Here is an 18,214-nt window from a genome sequence, read left to right on the forward strand (position 1 = left end):
GCAGCACGAGAGCCCCTGGGCCTTGGAAGACTGCTCTGGAACCTCCTTGATGGGCAGTAAAGAGGAGGCCGGATATGAGCAGGGAGCTTCATGGTGTGTGGTTTTCTTGAAACATGTGATTTAGGTTAGCAGCCTGTGTTGAGATTATAGATCAGTAACAGAATACGTTGGCACTAAAATAATGTACGCATTTAAGACAGCAGAAACGTGGCTATTGCTTTTACTCTGCAGCTGAAACCGGGGTTTGGTCTCAAAGCGAAATGCTTTCGTCACAGACACCTCGGTGCCATGGGGCAGATGCCGGCCCGCCAGGCCTGTGTGAAGGAGCTGAGGATGGGCGGGGCTGCTGGCGGGACTGGCGACGTGCACCGGCCCCTGCATGTCTTTCCTGGCAGATGCCTCCCCTTACTGATAGCCTCGTGTCCAGGAGGGAGTCCTCAGACAGTCTGAGACCTCCAGGTGTCTCTCCCTGCTGACTCCAGGGCAGGACAGTTCTCCCGCCGCCCCCAGCCCACCTGGAGGAGTTCTCACCTCACGCCCCTCTCCCACTCATGATCTGCGTGGCACCAGGGGTCTCAGTCGTGGGTGGCAGTGTGGCCTGGGGACCTACTTGGGACATTTGAGGACACAGGCAGCAGCCTTTCCCGGTCCCTGTGATTTCCATGAGCCTGTCCCAGATTCTTCTGGTAGTTAAGTTCCGCCTGCATCTTGAGCCCTTTCTCTCATGTGACACCCTCTCTCACGTGGCTTCCCAGCTACACCCACAAGGAAGGGTCAGTGAGCTGCTGGAGTCCCCAGGCTGCCCTGTGTGCCTGGCACAGGCCTGTGTGGTCTGCTTCTCGCGTGTGTCTTGTGGCGCATGCTGATGCCGTGTGGGCTGGGTCTGACACACAGAGCTACTTGGGGCTCAGGGCCAGGGTCCCCTAGGTGTGTCCCCCATCCCCCTTTTCCTTCCCGGTGGCTGTGGCGTCATCCCGAGAGTCATCCCGGGCTTGGCTCCTTTTCCAACTCTGCATCTTAAGAGCCAGGGCTGGTGTGATCTTTCCTGGCTGGGGTCGGGGGCTGCACCGTCCCCAGGAACATGGCGTCCATCCTGTCCTGTGACGCCTTCTGTGGCTGAGTAGGGCACAGTGCCGGCCCAGAGGCTGGGCAGGCCAGATGAGGCCCTGCTGCAGAGCCTCCCCCAAGGCGCGTGGAGTCTGCGGTGTGTCTGCTTCTGATTTATAGGGTTTATGAACATCTGTTTCTGGTTTGAAGGCTTTTTGGCTCACCGTGTGGGTCAGATCTACATAAAAGATGAGCGTCTCGCATCGCGGGTGCGCTGTGGTTTGGCCGCGTGCTGGGCGGAAGCGGCGCTGCTGCTGTGGGAAGCAGGGCCGGCAGGAGCAGCGCCAGGTGCCCGGTCAGGCCTGCTCGCCGTCATGCTCTCCTGGGTCCCGGCCCCTTGGCAGGCCCAGCACACGCAGGGGGCCCTGCTGAGCGTCGGCCGCCCATGTCTCCCCCGCCCAGGTATTGCATTCCTGCTGAGGAGGAGAACAAGCTGGAGGATGTGGTGCACACGCTGCTGCAGGCCAACGGGACGCCAGGGCTGCAGATGCTGGAGAGCAACGTCATGGTACGTACCCAGAGGGGCCGCAGGATCTCCTGGGGACTCGAACCCAGGGCATTCGCCACTCGCTTCATAAAGGCACCCTCTTAACCAGCCTACCTTTCCAAGGCAAAGACGACAAAGCAGAATCAACGCTCGGGAGCCCAAAGCCACAGGGCCTCTGGCACAAAAGCCAAACTGAGCTCCTGTTGGGTGGCACAGGATGCTGGGGTTGTGTGCTTGGTGGCATCTCTCCGGGGCCTGTTGGTGTTGTCCTTGCAGGCAGGGTCCCTGGGCGTGCGGTTGGCACCCTGGCTCTCTCATGCCCGCCACTGCCACCTGCTGGGCGCCTGGAGACTGGCCCTGGGCAGGAATGAGCACAAAGGCTACTCACCGTTTCCAGACAGTTTTGTGGCTTGGGTGTCACTGGGAGGCGTTGCCTTGAGCTGTGTTTTGCAGCCGAGCCCAGGGCTTCTCTTGCCTTTGGGGTTCCTCCTTCCTTTGTGGCCCCACCCTGTGTCCGTGGCCCTCCTGGCTCTGCACGAGCCCAGCAGCCTCCTGGTCGTGCCATCTGTCCCATTTCTAATCCCTGACATTGCCATGGTGGGGACGGGAAGGTTTGTGGGGTTGTGAGTGAAAGCTGTGCGTGCTCGCCTTGGTCTTGGCCCTGTGTGAACCTGTTGGCACTCCTGGGCCAGTATCAATGTACAACCTTTTTGTTGTTTGAGGAATTACGTCTGTTTTCTAAAGGAAGAACAGAGTCTAGTTTGTCTCCTCAAGAGCAGACCCCTCATTAAGGTGCTTACGCCCCACCTGGAGACTGTGGGTGTCGTGCAAGTGAGTGGGTGCTGGGGTGGTGCCTCAGCCAGGCCCTGTCTCCCCAGATCTCCCCAGAGGTGCTGTGCAAAGAGGGGATCAAGGTGCACAGGACGGTGCAGCAGAGTGGCCAGTTTGTCGTCTGCTTCCCGGGCTCCTTCGTGTCCAAAGTGTGCTGTGGCTACAGCGTCTCCGAAACCGTGCACTTTGCTACCACCCAGTGGACAAGTATGGGCTTCGAGACCGCCAAGGTGAGCGGCCCGCCTCCTGCTGCCCGCGTGTGCGGGTCCCTGGACACGCACTGGCCCTGTATGGGGGGTCTGTTTGAAGAGGGGCTTCCTGTTGGAATATGCCTCTGCAGTCTTTAAGAGGTGGTTGGCAGGATTTTCTAGAAAGGAACGACGTTTAGGGGTTTGTATTGTGAGGGGTTTGAGGTCCATTGCTGGCTGACCCCCGCACCACTGTGATGACTGTACTGAAGGGGCCTTGGGCGAACATGTGGGTGGGAAGTCTCTGCCCAGGCGGAGCGGGAGTGCCTGCCTGTGACTGGCAGCGAGTGTAGTGACCATCTCGGCGTGTGGTGTCTTGCTCACAGGTAAGCAGACTCGTATGCTTTTCAATATCTTTTAGCCCAATGCAATTCAGAACTGACAAATTCAGGTAGCCCGCCTGCCCCTGTGCCGAGAATAGCCTTCACGGGTGCCTCGTAATGAAAAGCCCCCTAAAGGATGTGACCCCTTTCAGGAGATGAAGCGTCGCCATATAGCCAAGCCGTTCTCCATGGAGAAGCTGCTCTACCAGATTGCACAGGCGGAAGCCAAGAAGGAGAACGGCCCCACTCTCAGTACCATCTCAGCGCTTCTGGATGAGCTCAGGTAACAGTCGGGGTCCTGGGAGACCCCAAGGCAGAGGCTGGAGTGCTGGGCCTGGCTGCCCCTCTGCGTGCTAGCCTGGAGGGAGCAACAGAAGCTCCCTGCCTGCAGCCGCGGCCCCTAAAGCTGCAGGGCCCACATGGGGCTTCCCAGATGGGCAGCGACGTTTATGGGGGGCGGTGCCTGGCTCTGTGTAGCCCCTTCTCTTTTTCCCGCCACGTAGCTTCGTGATGTCTCTCCCTCCCGGGTGCTGCTGGACAGCACCCGGATTTCGACTCGTGTTGTCGAACACCAACAAATAGTTTGTGAAAATCTCTCCTTGGCTGGGAACAGAGAGAAGTGCCCTTGCTCAGCTGAACGTGCCTCTGCCAGGTGCCAGAATGTGCCTGCTCCCAGAGTCGAGGCCCCTAGCAGCCTCAGGATTGTGACCTGACCTCTTGACTGCAGACGAGGGTCCCCAGCTGGGCTGTGGGGAGGAGAGCTGGGTGGGCTCTAGCCTCCCTCATGTCAGCCTCGCCACCTGCCCCTGATGGGAGGGCGTGGCTGGATGGGAGGCATGTGTTTGGGCACAACGTGCCCTTCTGCGGGCGAGCGTGGCAGACCACCCAGCAGGTGCCAAGCCAGCTGAGGGCCGGGCCCACTGTTGTGTCTGGCAGGGATACGGAGCTGCGGCAGCGCAGGCAGCTGTTTGAGGCCGGCCTCCATTCCTCCGCGCGATATGGCAGCCACGACGGCAACAGTGCGGTGGCGGATGGCAAGAAAAAGCCTCGAAAGTGGCTGCAGTTGGAGACGTCAGAGAGGAGGTGCCAGATCTGCCAGCACTTGTGCTACCTGTCCATGGTGAGCCTGCCTCTCATGGGGCCCTGGCACCGGGGCCCTGGGGGCTCGCCCAGAGGGGGCTGTTGGCCTGGGAAACCCGTCCTTCCTCCTGCCTTCTGACCTGCTGCGCGGCCTCGGGGGCATCCTGTCCTCAGCGTGGGGCCCTCCTTCCCACCATCTCTCCCTCTTGCACTGTGAGTCTGGAGCAAGCGGCCTCTCGCCCCTGCTTTGCCGCCCAGCTCCACGCACTCTGCTTGACTGCCATCCTTTCTGCAGGCGAGGGGTGGGCTTCCCCCAGCACGAGGCAGGTTGTGCTGCCTTCCACCCTGCTGCCTGTAACTGGTGAGATCTGGGCCCTTGGTCTCTGTCCGTGGCTGTTTCTGTTCAGCCACACGCTCTGCAGGTGCCCTGTGATCTGCCTTCGGTGAACGTGCGTTCCTCCTCGTCCCGTCTCTGTCGGAGCTGCTGTCCGGCCCGTCGCCACTCCTCTCGCCTTTTCGTCTCTCCACTGGCCACAGTGGCTCAGCGGCTTTCTCCTTTTCCTGGCTTGCTGCCACAGCACCCTGGAGGCCCAGCCTGTGTCCTCATGCCCACCTGCATGACCCAGCTGGGGGCTTAATTATGAACACACCATCTCCCCTGCCCCAGCCGACCGTATGCCAGCCAGAGTTGGGTTCAGTGGGGAGCCCTTGTGAAGGGATCCTTGGCTCGGCCAGTCTCCTTTGCTTCTTGAGTCACTGGGCAGCCGCCTTAGCACGCCCTGGGTGGGGCATGCCCTGCCAGGGCTCCGGTCCACTCTACACAGCCACATGCCTCAGCCTGGCATGCGTGGCCCTCCTAGCCAGCCTGGCCTCCCTCCCCAAGGCCTCTCCCCTCTCCATCTGTGTGTCATGACTGCAGATGCAGAAGTGCAGTTGGGAGGGCCCCAACCTGCACCCTACATGGCGTGGGCATTCCACGGGTGCCTCCACCGGCCACATAGTCCCTGGTACTCCCTGCCACTCTACTTGTGCGCAGGTGGACTCTCCTTGGCCCTCGGTGTGACTGTGTCATGCCACCTCTGCCCAAGTCCCTGGCATGTGCCTGGCTGTCCTCCTGAGAAGAGGGGTGACACGGCCACTCCCACCTGAGTCAGGCATGCTTTGTAACATCTGAAAGGTCTGAAAACTGGAAGGGAAATGCAGGGAGACCACTGGGTTTGCTTGCTGGGGCTGCTGGCACAACACCACAGGTGGGGGTTTTATGCCACAGACATTTGTTCTCTCACTTCTGGAGACTGGAAGTCCAAGGTCAGCAGGGCTCTGAGGTGCCTCTCCGTGGCTTGTCAGTGACTGCCCTCCCTTTGTGTCCTCACATGGTCTTCTCTGGGTGTTCTCACCTCTTTGGTCATTTTGGGCAAGGGCTACCCTCATGGCCTATTTTTTTTTTTTTGAGTTGGAGTCTCACTCTGTCACGCAGGCCAGAGTGCAGTGGCATATTCACAGCCACTGCAGTCTCGACCTGCTGGACTCAGGTGATTCTTCCACCTCAGCCTTCCAAGCAGCTAGAACTACAGGCAGGCACCACCATGCCTGGTAATTTTTTTTAAAATGTAGAGATGAGGTCTTGCCAGGTTGCCCAGGCTGGTCTTGAACCCCTGAACTGAGGCAATTATCCTCTCACCTTGGCCTCCCAAAGTACTGGATTATAGGTATGAGCACCCGGCCTCATGGCCGCCTTTTAAATGCATGATCTCTTTTAAGCCCTAACTGCAGTCTCGTTCTGAGATACTGAGGTGTTGGTGGACTTCCATATAGGAATTTGGGGGAACATATATTGTAACAACTGTGACTCCTATGTTTTCTTCTGTCTAGTTTTTCTGTCAGAGACTTTTCAAAATATATTATTCATAACTATACTGTCTTTAAAAGAAAAAGATCTTAAAATGTGTTTTAAAATCACTCCTAATAACTGCGTGGTTCTACATTTGTTCTCTTGTTGGAGTATTCCTGTCCCTTGCCCGTGGCTTGTTCTGTGGTGACCACGCTTATGTGGTCCATCCCTGTGGTCTCAGGACAGTGCCGTGTGGGCTCGTTTTCAAGCTGTCCTTGAGAAGTGTACCTGCAGAGTTGTCACCTGGCATTTCCTGCCAGCCTGAAAGTTGTTAAATATGATATATTGTCAGCCAGGTGCTGTGGCTCACACCTGTAATCCCAGCACTTTGGGAGGTGGAGGTGAGAGGATTGCCTGAGCTCAGGAGTTCCGAGACCAGCTTGAGCAACATGGCAACACCTAATCTCTACAATAAAGAAAAAAATTAGCTGCTCATGGTGGCGCATGCCTGTGGTTCCAGGTACATGGAAGGCAGAGGTGGAAGGACCATCTGAGCCCAGAAGGTTGAAGCTTTGGTGGCTGTGAGTGTGCCACTGCACTCCAGCCTGGGGGACAGAGCGAGACTCCAACTCTAATAGTAATAATAATAATAATGTCCTAATAATAATAATAAAAATGTCCATAGGTGAAAATTGGGGCTTTATTTATGTTTTCAGTTTGCATTTCTTGAATTACTAAGACCTTTGTGCATTTTTGTTTGCCCTTGGTCCCCGGTATCTTTGAGAGGTGACATGATACTGTCAGGAGGGTCATTCTTGAACTTGTTCTCTGCTCAGAAACACCACAGAAGTCCCAGGTCTTTCCCCGGATTTTTCCTCCTTTGTTTTGAACTTGGAGTGAGAACAGGACTCGGGAGGCAGGATGGGCAGGAGTCCCCCCGAGCCAGGCAGCTTTCCCTTCTCCCGGTGCCCTTCAGCCCACGTTGAGCCCCCTGAAGGTCCACGAGTGAGCACTGCCGCGTGCCCTGCGGGGCCTTGGGCACTTACAGGTGGGGGGGCTTTGAGAGCAGCCTAACCCAGGAGGCCAGGGATGGCAGAGGGGCCTGTCTGGGTTGCAGGGGGCCGGGGGTCCATGATGGTTGGAGTTTTGTTGAGTTTGGGTGGAGCTGTGTATTGCCAGTGAGCCGCTTGCAGCTGCCATGAGGACCAGTTTGCTCCTGGAAGGTCCAGGGCGTGTCCCCGTGCTGCCTCCCCAGTGTTTGGTCCTCCCCACAGCGCAGGTCCATTCTGGCATCGCCTTGTACCAGGGTCGTTTTGAACGCACCTAGAGCCCACAGAACTCAGGGGCTTGAGGGCAAGCACCAGTATCAAATCCCATCTTCACCATCCCTGGGTGATTAGAATCCCCTGGAAACTGCGGTGGAAATCTGGAGGGGACTCGAAGGCCATCTTCAGTCCAGATCAGGAGTGGCCAGCTCTTCTCTTTTCCAGTTAGAGCCTGCTGCAGGCTGTTGGCTTGTTCTGGATGGTTTTTTTGCCCTGCTCTGTCCCTGGCTCCCGCTCCTCCCTCCAGGGGCATGTCCCCCAGCGCTGTAGGATTCTCCTAGCCCCTGGGTGTGTTGCTCTTCTTGCAGGTGGTGCAGGAGAACGAGAATGTCGTGTTCTGCCTGGAGTGTGCGCTGCGCCATGTGGAGAAGCAGAAGTCCTGCCGCGGGCTGAAGCTGATGTACCGCTATGACGAGGTCAGTCCTGCTCACGCCATGCACGCTGGGTCCTGGGGCCATGCCAGGCCTTCCCTGGCCCGCTGGACACAGGCTCTTGGCCTGGCAGTTCTGTGCCCAGCAGGCAACCCAGGCTCTACAGGCCTCAGGTCAGGTGCAGCCACAATGGTGCTGGGCGCCTTCTGACCAGACTAAGCCTGACCCAATGGGAACGTGACATTGTCCCGAGTCTGAGGAAGTGGGTAGCTTCCCCTGGTGTCCATGTGAGTTGGGCCCTGTTCTGATCCGAGACATCCAGGAACTGAAACTGGAGGAATTTTTTACCTGTGAAAACTATGTTTGTCCTATCGTCCTTGTCATGTTCACAGCCTTCCGCCAGCTTCTGTCCTTCCCTTCCTGAGCAGAGGTGGCTCTGGGCAGGTGGGGCTGCCCCCGAGGCTCGTGGGAACAGCCAGTCGGCCTCGCTGTGCTCCTGCAGTAGCAGGACCCAGGCACAAGGGCCACATCCTGTTGGAAAGCGCCTGGGTGGCCAGTCAGGAGGTGGCCGCCCTCTGCCTGGGGCCCGTCACTGGTGGTGGCTCTGGCCCCTCGTCATCCCTGCCGCCTCCACGGTGCAGTCCTGGTCAGTGAGGCTCAGGCCCGCATGCAGCACCGGCTCCCTCCCACACCAGGCCCATTCCTCAGCGCCTAAACCTGCTCAGGCTCCCGGGCGTATCCTTGTGGGCAGCAGAGTCCATGGATGGGGTCTGTAGTGCAGCGTGCGTGGGCTTTAGAGACACTCTCGGGGCCGAGGCCCTGCCTGGGACTCTTGTCTCTGCATCGGCCAGGCTATGACATCTGAAGCCAGATGCCCCCTGTGGCGACCTGTCTCCTGCACAGCGGGAGGTGTGGTGGTGCAGTCCCGGCCTCTCCCACTAGATGCTAGCAGGGCCCTCCCGACTGGGACAGCCAGGAGTGTCTGTAGATGCTGGCCCTGTCCTCAGGGCAGGACCGCCTGTGTGGAGACTGCTGCCCCCTGACACTCTGGCTTGCTGCAAACCCTGTCCGGGGGTGAGCCTGCACCTTTGTGGAGCCTTGCAGCTTCTGTGTTCCTCACTGCCAGGTCCTCGGTGGACAAGGGGTTTTATGTCAGGATTGAGGTTTGGTTCCCAAAGTATCTGGCCAGGTCACTAAGAAGATGTGCCACCCACTGCGGCCAGGGCCTGGGCTGGCTTCTCTATCCCAGGAGAGCCCCAGGGGAAGGTGATTGTTACAGGCACGGTGGCCTTCCCCAGCCGGACCATCTGGTCAGGGGAGACACGGAGCGAGCACCTGTGACTACCTCCGCCTCACAGCTGCGGTCCCCGAGCAGCCGGGCTCGAGTGTCTCTAGGACCTGGCCAGAGCGGCACAGAGATGAGTTGGCCCCTTTCCCGACAGGTGACAGATTGGCCAGTGTCAGGTAGTCACGGACTGGGCTGAGGCTGTTGTGGGCTGAATTGGTGCAGGAGGTCATCCCTGGGGCGTAGGCCCTGACCTCACCTTCACCTTCGCTTCACAGCCGAGGGCCTGTCTGCCAGAGCTGGGGAGGGGTGGGCGTGGCTGGTGCTGCTGTCTCCCCCCAGGGAAGTGCCCCCTTCCTCTGCGCTCGTGCGGCCTCTCATCCTCGGGATCTCTTCGCTCGAAAGTCTTCAATCACATGCTGGGCTCTGGCAGTCCCCTTCCTAGGCACGCGGCCCTGGAGACCTCCCCGCCCCTCAGCAGGAAGGCCGCAGCTCCAGGCGCCCCCCACTGCCCACCCAGGGGGCTCCCTCCAGCTGGGCTGTTTGGTCTCCGTGAACGCCTTTGTCCCTCCCTCATGCTCTGCAGATCTCGCTGGTTCTGCCTTCCAGACGCATCCCAGACCCCGCCAGCTCTCCCCACTCTGCTTCCAGTCAAGCCCACCCCTCACTTTGCTGACTGGCCGTTCTCCCCAGCCTCCCCCTGGTCTGTGCTCCTCACCACACGCCAGTCTGCTGGAAACGCCAGCCCTTGGGAGACAGGCTCTAGCCGCAGCCCTTCCCGTGCCAGCTGCTTGGTCCCTGCAGTCATTGGATCCCCTCTGACCTGGGCCAGGACCTACCCCTTTCTCAAATGTGGGGAACAGGAAAGCAGGGGAAGCCCAGAGCCCCGGGCTCTCACTTTCTGAAGCAGCGAGCCCGTGGCCACCTCTGTGCCCCTGGCCCCCCCTTCTGGCGTGTTCGCGGAAATGCTTCCAGGCGCACTTGAGTTCTCGATGTAGACGGACACCTTCCCAGAATGCATGGCCCTGCCCCTCCTGGGCACGGCTCACTTCTCGACCTGCCACCCGCAGCCTACCATGTGGCAGCCTGGTGTGTTCCTCTAGGCCTTGCTATCTGCTGGCCAGGGGTCGCCGTCGCGGTGTGTCCGTGAGCTGTGGCACCCTTCCAGTGGAGTGCACAGCCTGTGAGCCCGGGCCCGGCCCTCAAGGCCGACCCACCCCACTCCCTGGGCCTGCTTCCCATGAGCTCCCCTGAGGCTGGCCCTGTGGAAGGTCACCGCGGGGTGGCCTCTGCACACGTGAGCCCACTTGGTCCTGAGCCCACTTGGTCCGGCAGGTGCCCCAGGCACGACCCGGTGAGGGCAGGCACGTGGCGGGCAGGCAGCGGGTCAGACGGTAGATACGCCTTTGGCCAAATGGCGAGATTGGAGAGCTGGAGAAAGGTCTGTTTGCCTCCTTTTGGTTTTGAAAGAGCGTGTTCAGTGAAGGCAAATGTCAGACTGTGGTTAAAAATAAATACTTAGCGGATGCGTAAGAACCTCTGAGCAACGTGCAGAGCATGGCCAGCGGCACTGGAGGCTGCATCAAGCTGGGCTTAAAGCTCCCTATACCATGTGGGCTACAGTTTTCTCCACGGGCCCATTCTGTAGCTACATGTTTGATCAGAATCCTGGAAAAAGAATGACACGCACACCTGTGGGGGTCTGATGCTCGTCCTTGGCTTTGCTGAGGAGAAAATGGACCTGGTTGCCGACTCCTCTGCCAGGGGCACACTTGGGCTCAGTAGATGAGATTGTCTGGCTTGTGAGACTGCCACTAGCTCTAGTTCTGAGATCCCCGTGTTGTCTGCTAGATACCCAACTCGTGTTCCTTCCTGCCTGTCCTCATGCTGTCGAGGTGGCTTCAGCACCATGAAACTGGGCTCTAAAGCAGCTCACGTCCTTCCTCTATTAGTGTGTTGATTCCAAGTGCTTCAAGTGGCCAGGGCGCATGTTTCTACAGGTACATGGCCCTCCTCCTTCCGAGGCGCCTGTAACTTCTCGGTGCTGAGAACCTCAGGTACACTTGGCTGACCTGGGAATATATAACTGGCTTCTCCCCGCCTGGTCTCCATGGCTCCTACCCATCCCACCCATGGCCCAGAGAGGCTGCCTTCTCCTTCCCGTGTTCCCTTTGGAGATGGGATGGCTGGAAGATGCGTTGTGTTAAAGTGACAAATACACGTTGTTACTGCCAGATAAATGGTTCTCTTGGGTGAGCCACAGGATGCTGTTTGCTGGCTGCAGACATGAAGGGAGTAATAGACCTATGTCTAAATAGGCAGGCGCTTCAGTTTATCTGCATGACCAGGGCAAGTGGCTGGCGGCCTTAAGCCAGTCAGCGTTTGTCCGCTCTGGGGATCAAGGCCAGAGAACTGGCCTCCCTCCTGAGCACCCGTGGCGACACGGCTCAGCTGGCCCCAGCCCTGTCCTCACAGCGGCTCAGCCCCCTCAGCTGGGGTCGTGAGGATGACACGGTTGCCTGTGCTGTGTGCCCAGGAGGGGCAGGAAAGCGAGATGTGGGCTGCCTCTCAGTCTCCTGGGGAGATATATATATATATTATTTATTTATTTATTTATTTATTTATTTATTTATTTTTTGAGTTGGAGTCTCACTCTGTCGCCCAGACTGGAGTGCAGTGGCCGCTCCCGGCCACCGCAGCCTCGACCTGCTGGGCTCCAGCGATCCCTCCGCCTCAGCCTTCCGAGTAGCCGGAACTACAGGCATGCGCACCACGCCTGGCTGATTTTTTGATTTATTGTGGAGATGAGGTCTCGCTGCCCAGGCGGGTCTCGAACCTGCGGGCTCAGGCAATCCACTCACCTCAGCCTCCTAAAGGCACGGGATTACAGGCTGAGCCACCGAGCCAGGCTTCCTGGGGCTATTTAAAAGCCAGTCCTGTCATCCTGTGCTGCGTGCAGTGATCTCAGTCGGTGTGGTGGTGACAGACTGCCCAGCTCCAGTGACGAGCTCCACCCTAAACCTGGTCCTGGATGGTTCCTGGGGACAGAGCTCTTCTCTGTTGTGTTAATTAATTGTTTTCCTTTTACCCCCTAACAGGAACAAATTATCAGTCTGGTCAATCAGATCTGTGGCAAAGTGTCTGGTAAAAACGGCAGCATTGAGAACTGTCTCAGTAAACCCACACCAAAAAGAGGCCCCCGCAAGAGAGCGACGGTGGACGTGCCCCCCTCCCGGCTGTCAGCCTCCGGCTCATCCAAAAGTGCTTCGAGCTCATGAAGATGCCAACACCCGTGGTCGATTTCTATATATTTTTTTGTAATTATTATATTCTAGTTTGGAGTACTTGCTGTAGGATACAAGCTGTCTTTGCACTAGCTCTAAAGAAGATTTTCTTCTGGTTTTAGAGAACTAATTTTGTTTTAGCATTAAACTGTTGAACTTTTTTTTGTACTTAGAAAACCTAGATACTGCAGTCAGATTTTGGAAACTGCCGTATAGTCACTGTTTTAAAAACCCTTGAGGGGCTGTATTAATTTGTATCGCCCCTATGGCTGACAAAAGCCTTGTTTTGATTTTTTTTTTTTTTTTGTAACTGTTGGGGAACTAAAGGCTTTTTAACCCATTTTTGAAGAGGGTGAAGTTTGGAGAACAAATTTTAAAACCATCAGTCATGTGAGCAGATTTTTCTAGATCGGAAAAGGGATAGGAGATACACACCCACCCACACACACACAGAAGAAACTTGAAAAGAAATGGCTTTGCTTGGGCTGTCTTTCTTCTGCCATGTGCGAGACGAGCTTGTCATCTCGAGAGCCGGAGCACCCCTGTCTGTTTCTCGGGGCGGTCGTGGCAGCCGAGGCGGACCTTGTTTCCTAACCGTAGGCAAAGTGAGGCGCTTGGCCGAGTAGGTTCTTTACCAGCAATCACTATGCACCTGTCTGAGGAAGCGCGCGCGAGAGGAAGAAGAAAAGGACTGCCTGCCTTGGAGGGGTCACGTGAGGGAGACCTGTGCCTGATTTCATTAGGAAATCCATTCTGTTATTTTTGGTGCTGTTGGCTACTTTATCAAAAACCCTTCAATAGCATCCTTGAGATAAAAAAAGGAGAAACGTGGTGGAAGCCACGAGGGCTTCTCTGTCATCGATGTGCAATCTTTCTAACATTCCGTCTTCATCTCACTGCTTCTTGTTTTACACCTTCACACGTCAGCATTAATCTCTTGAGTTTGTTTCGTTTGTGATCACATTTAGAGCCACTAGGAGGTCCGCGGTTCTTTTTGAATGTGAAATGCATTTGCGCTCATCTTGTCTATTTTTTCTCTTCATGTTGTAACAAAAGAAAAAGAAAAAGAAAAAAAAAAGAATCCCATCCCTTTTGTACATACGCCTGTAAATTGTTTTAAATACTTGAGCCTTTTTCTCGGTGGGGGGTGGGGAGGGGTGAGGAGACAAGATGAAGAAAAGCCTTACATTTCAGTTTCTTCATCGGTTGGATTGGATGCTTACAGGGTTTTTCTTGTAACATTTATAAGTGCTGCTTACATCACTGAACAACAACAACAAAATAATAATGGAGTAGCTGTTGCCCTTCTCCGGTTGTGTGTACAGTATGTGTGGAATAAAAAAGGGAAACTGTTTTCACAAGCTGTTCTTTGTTTCATAATTGGATTCATCGGTCCCGTAGCTACCCATATTGCACTGAGCTTGCCAGTGGTGACTGCCAGGAACGTCCATGATCCACTTGTTGGTTGTTGTTGCAGAAGACTGAACTGTTTTGGAATATTTAACGATTACATAAACAGAGTCAAGTGTTTTCCAATGTGGTTGTCCGGTTTTTATGGCCTTGCTGTGTACTTTCCCTCTTTTGACAGTAAACTTCTGCCTATGGCTTACAGTTTGACATTTAATTTATTAGCGCTGCTCTGCACCCTCCCTTGGGAGGGAAGACTTCATGTGGTTTATTGCGAGTTTTCTGTTTACTTTTCAGGTTTGTACTACAAGGTTTAATAATAAAACAAAGTTTTTTGGACACTTGTCTGTCTTGTGGAAGATGAGTGAATGGAATGAGCTCTTTTCTTTTCTGATCACCGGGCATCGGCCAGGGAGTGGCCCTGACGCCTCATCGGCTTGCTCGGACTCCACCTGCTGGTGGCTGTCCCCCTTCCGAGCACAGTCAGATGGTTTGTGTGGCCCAGCAGGGCAGGTCAGAGCCGGTCCTGCCTCTGCCGGGTGCCAGTACGTCCCTTCCGCTGCAGCACCCTTCGCGCGTGACAGTCTGTCCTCTCTCAGGGCTGGAGGAGTGGCGAGGGGAACACGTCTCTGTGGGACCGGCTGCTTTGCAGGAGTAATACTGGAGTGTAGCTTTGGGCTGATTTGTTTGTTTGGGTACTAAAGTGGGGGTTGGGCTGTTGGTTGTTAGACTCACAGTAACTTTGCAACGATCAGATGAAAACTCACACTGTCAGAGCCGAGCTGAGTCATGTCTTAACGGAAATTGAGTTTTCAATTTCCCACACAAGGGCAGGTCATTCACTCTTCCTTCGGAACTGGGCCCGAGAAGCCACAAGGGCAGGCCCTGCCCTCACACTCGGGGCTCCCGGTGATCCGAGCATTCCCTTCCCGCCCCAAGGAACCATGAGTTACACTGTTTAAGGACACATGTATTGAGAAGCTTTTGTGTACAAACTAGCTGTGTACTCTCTAGTTAAGGTTTCAAGTCCTCAACTTTATTATTCGCTCTTCTCTCAGTCAGTTTCTCACACATCATCGGCAACTCCATTTAAAAAAAACAAAAACGCCTCCATGAACAACCTGACCTTACGGGTGGAATTCTGCACACAGCCAGAGGATGCAGATGTCCCATTTAGGAGTCGCTGTCATCACTAACATCCAGAGTGGCCTTGCTGTCAGCGTGGAAAGTGGCTAGGGCAGTGTCCACCTGAACCTCTTCTTCATCAGACTGAACACGGGGGGACTCCCCACCTTCACTGGCGTCCTGGGCAGCTGAGTCGGTGCAGCTGGAGGATGAGGAACGCGGCTTGGCTTGTAAGTCTGAGGGATTTGGAACCTGAAGAGCAATTTCATTCTGACAGGTGTCCGATTCAGGCCCTGCAAAAGAAGCAGGAAGAAACCCTTTCATAAATTGCAATTTAGACTTGCCAGTGACGACAACTGTGAACATCCCCAGAATAAGAGGGGTGTGTGTTTTCTGTTCTAGGGGTCTGCAGAACCAGGCTGCTCACTGCAGTGCAGGGAATGTCCCGGAAGACGCTACGTGATGCCAGGGTCCTGGGCTGACCTTTCTGTCCCTTAATGAGTCAGCCACCCATGACCGAGATCAAGAACCCTTTAAAACCATATAATATCCAGTATGATTGTGTGCTTAAGGGCCCGCGGGCAAGTGCTGCATGTCTTTGAGGAGCAGTCTTAGTGACCTTGATTATCTAGATTTGCTTCTTTTTATCCTTTTAAGTAATTCATAGACACCAGAGCTGAGAGAGAAAGTCGAAATTATTGACCTTTCGGCAGGTCTCCAATTTCGTGCGGACTAAAGAAGCTCTTCAGGGAATCAGAATTCTATATGCAGATGGAGCCGCTGTGTGTCCGTGTCGCCTGGACGCTGGAGAGGGGCCGGCGTTAATCCTCATCTCCAGCCTCCAGCCTTCCCTGGACAGGTCGCTGCCCCCCAGCCCCCTTCTCTTCCTGGCACTGACTGCATTCTCACAGGTTTACCAAGTGAAGAGGGTGGGAAGTTCAGAGGAAGCCATGGCAACGTTAGAACGTTCTAGAGTGGCGGAGGTGCCACTGGGAGACCTGACCTTTGACTTGACCCAACCAGAACTGGTCTCACATTTGAAATGCACTGAGCTCAAGCATAGTTCTGGCACCTCAGTAAATACAGAGGATGCCAAAAAAATGTACACATATTTTAAGAAAGGAAAAACTGTTAAAACTGTAAAACTCAGTAAGTACCAATAACAAAAGATGAATACAAGTTACGTTTGACTTCTGCAATGACAAAAGGTGCTCAAAGTGTTAGTTCACCATCAGCATCCAGACACTTCTGATTATGGTGGACTAAAAGTAATACATAGATAACATCTCCTAAAACGTGTCCTTTTTTCTTTCTTTTTTTGGCATCCCCAGTCTTTGCTGGGCGAATGTGAAACAAGATATTGGGAAGGCAAAGGTTGCAACGAATTTTTAAAACACAGGCCAGGGAGGAGTTTAAAAACAACAAGCATGTGCTTATTCCCCCAGGCACGTACCTGTGCACCGTGCAGGAGCTGCCACCTCCCCCAAACCCAGTCCTTAGCTCAGATTAATGTCTGGCATGGAAGAGGCAAGACCATTAGGAAGTCTCCCCACTCACTGACAGTGGCTACTGCAAACCCTCAAGTCCTCTCTGCTGCTAGACCCAGCACAGTATGTGGCCATGTGGGTTCGTGGAACGAGGAGGTGACTGCTCAGAGGCCCACACTGCATGTGCTCCAGTGATTTTCACATCCGCCCTGTCGAGGGCAATGTCGGTAAGTCCATGGTTAGGTTTATGCCAGTTTGCCCATCCCTACCTGGGCCTGGGGACAGCACGGTGCAATCTTCTCCGCCTGAATTCAAGAAGACATCCAGGGCCTCCTGGTCGGTTATGTCCATCAGGTCCATCTGCTCCAGCACGTCGACGTTCACCTCCATGGACGACATGCTGCCTATGGGCTCTAGAATGGATCGGCAACACGAGAGGCTCTACTTTTTGTCTTGAGCCTTTGTTTTAAAGGTGACCTTGGCATCAGTACTCCAAGCTTACTTCCGAAGAGATGGTGAAGCAACGTACCCCTAAATGACACACACGTCTGGTATTTTAAAGCCATCTCGGTGACTCTTGATCACCACTGCCTTTCACACCCTCCACAGCAGCTTCTCTCTCCATGTCTAGCCCCTGGTCCGGGGCACCGCAGACAGACTAGTGTCCGCATTAAGCAACTCCTGGCTGTTGGGAGTAGGTAGGACCTTCGCAGCAGGAGCAGGAGCAGGAGCAGGAGCTGTCTCACAGAGGCCAAGGTTGCTGCAGCAGCACAGAGTCAGCAGCTTCACCCCTCGAGACACAGCTCTACGTCCTGCCTCCAGCTGCCCAAGCCTTACGGGCGGGTGCAGCCCTATAGTTCCAAGTGAAGTCTCCACAGCCCTTGGAACATTTCTCAAACACAGCAGCAGAAAAGTTCGAGCATTTGCAAGCCAAGGAGCTGGAGCCTAAACTCCCTGCAGTACAGGCTGGGAGGAAGCAGAAGAGCCCACCAGCAGCAGTCGGCCTCAGCCTGGAGTTCGTGTTCAAACGACCTCGGGTCCAGAACACCACAAGCCAAGGAAATCTGGGCATGATGGTGACTGTTTCTGAAAAGACTCTCCTTTAACTGATTTATGCAAAATCAATTCCAGTCAAGTCGGGAATTTGTAACACAGGGAAATAAGTCAAAACTGCAGATGGTACTAAACCTAAAAACAGTCAAACAATGTCTAGGTAGGTAAAAATGGGAAAAACACCACCAAAACTGAAATTCAGGGCACAAGGTAAACTGAAGATTGGTGACAGCCAAATAGAAAATCAATAAAATAGAAGATGGAGTGAATAAATTTGCCACAACAGAGCATGGAAAGAATGTTAAGAGATACCAAAAATGCAAACGTTTAACACATGTTCACTGTTCCAAAAGAAAAGAATGGATGAGGAACTACTTTCAAAGCATCTGATTATTTTCCAGAATTGATGAAAGACCTCAGGACCCAGATTTAAGAAGCAAACACATTCCAAGCAAGATAAAAGCAACCCTCACCTACATCAATTGCTTTGAAGTTGAAGAACATCAAAGACAAAGGCTTTCTAAAAGGCAGCCAGAGAGAAAGGGCAGGTTGAGAACAAGGAAATAATTAGGATGACAGGCAACTTCTGAACAACAGTAATAAAAGCCAGAAGACAGTGGAATAAAGTTCAAAGAGAAGAGAGAAATGTCATCTCCAAAATGACGTATCTATTATTAGACATTTAAGACCAAATATAAAAGGTACAAGCACAGTCAGACAAAACACACCTTATCATGAGCCTGCTCTCACTAAAGGCACAAAAAGAGGATGGCCAAGCAAAAGGAAGCATGTTAAGCCGCAACTTGTAAGTCTGTGAGTAAATATAAAGCTTGGAGTATAATTGTCACGGGGGGTGTTCTGTGGCCGAGTTGACCCACTGGTCAGTGGCAACATGGGGCCAACACAGCGGAGGTGCCCATTTTATCTGGGAGGAAGGTGCGAGTCTCAGCTTCAGCTCACAGAATCACGC

The 18,214-nt window shown here is 54.5% G+C and overlaps 2 protein-coding genes across 2 annotated transcripts in view; one reads left to right on the forward strand and one right to left on the reverse strand.

Annotated features, from left to right (window-relative positions):
• The window catches only part of JARID2 (jumonji and AT-rich interaction domain containing 2), a 74,452-nt gene extending 60,532 nt beyond the window's left edge, over positions 1-13,920 (forward strand). Inside the window, exons 10-15 of the mRNA XM_008064424.2 lie at positions 1,510-1,615; positions 2,473-2,655; positions 3,149-3,279; positions 3,933-4,116; positions 7,541-7,648; positions 11,987-13,920. Of these exons, the coding sequence (XP_008062615.1) occupies positions 1,510-1,615; positions 2,473-2,655; positions 3,149-3,279; positions 3,933-4,116; positions 7,541-7,648; positions 11,987-12,166 (892 nt within the window). The 3' untranslated portion in view covers positions 12,167-13,920. The remainder of the gene's footprint in view (positions 1-1,509; positions 1,616-2,472; positions 2,656-3,148; positions 3,280-3,932; positions 4,117-7,540; positions 7,649-11,986) is intronic.
• A 673-nt stretch (positions 13,921-14,593) lies between these two features.
• Positions 14,594-18,214, reverse strand: part of DTNBP1 (dystrobrevin binding protein 1) — a 105,270-nt gene continuing 101,649 nt past the window's right edge. Inside the window, exons 6-7 of the mRNA XM_008064425.2 lie at positions 16,461-16,604; positions 14,594-14,997 (exon numbers count right to left, since the gene is read on the reverse strand). Of these exons, the coding sequence (XP_008062616.1) occupies positions 14,753-14,997; positions 16,461-16,604 (389 nt within the window). The 3' untranslated portion in view covers positions 14,594-14,752. The remainder of the gene's footprint in view (positions 14,998-16,460; positions 16,605-18,214) is intronic.

This window comes from Carlito syrichta, unplaced genomic scaffold (assembly GCF_000164805.1).
Source record: "Carlito syrichta isolate Samal-C Ts95f unplaced genomic scaffold, Tarsius_syrichta-2.0.1 Scaffold307336, whole genome shotgun sequence".
NCBI classification, from domain to species: Eukaryota; Metazoa; Chordata; class Mammalia; order Primates; family Tarsiidae; genus Carlito; species Carlito syrichta.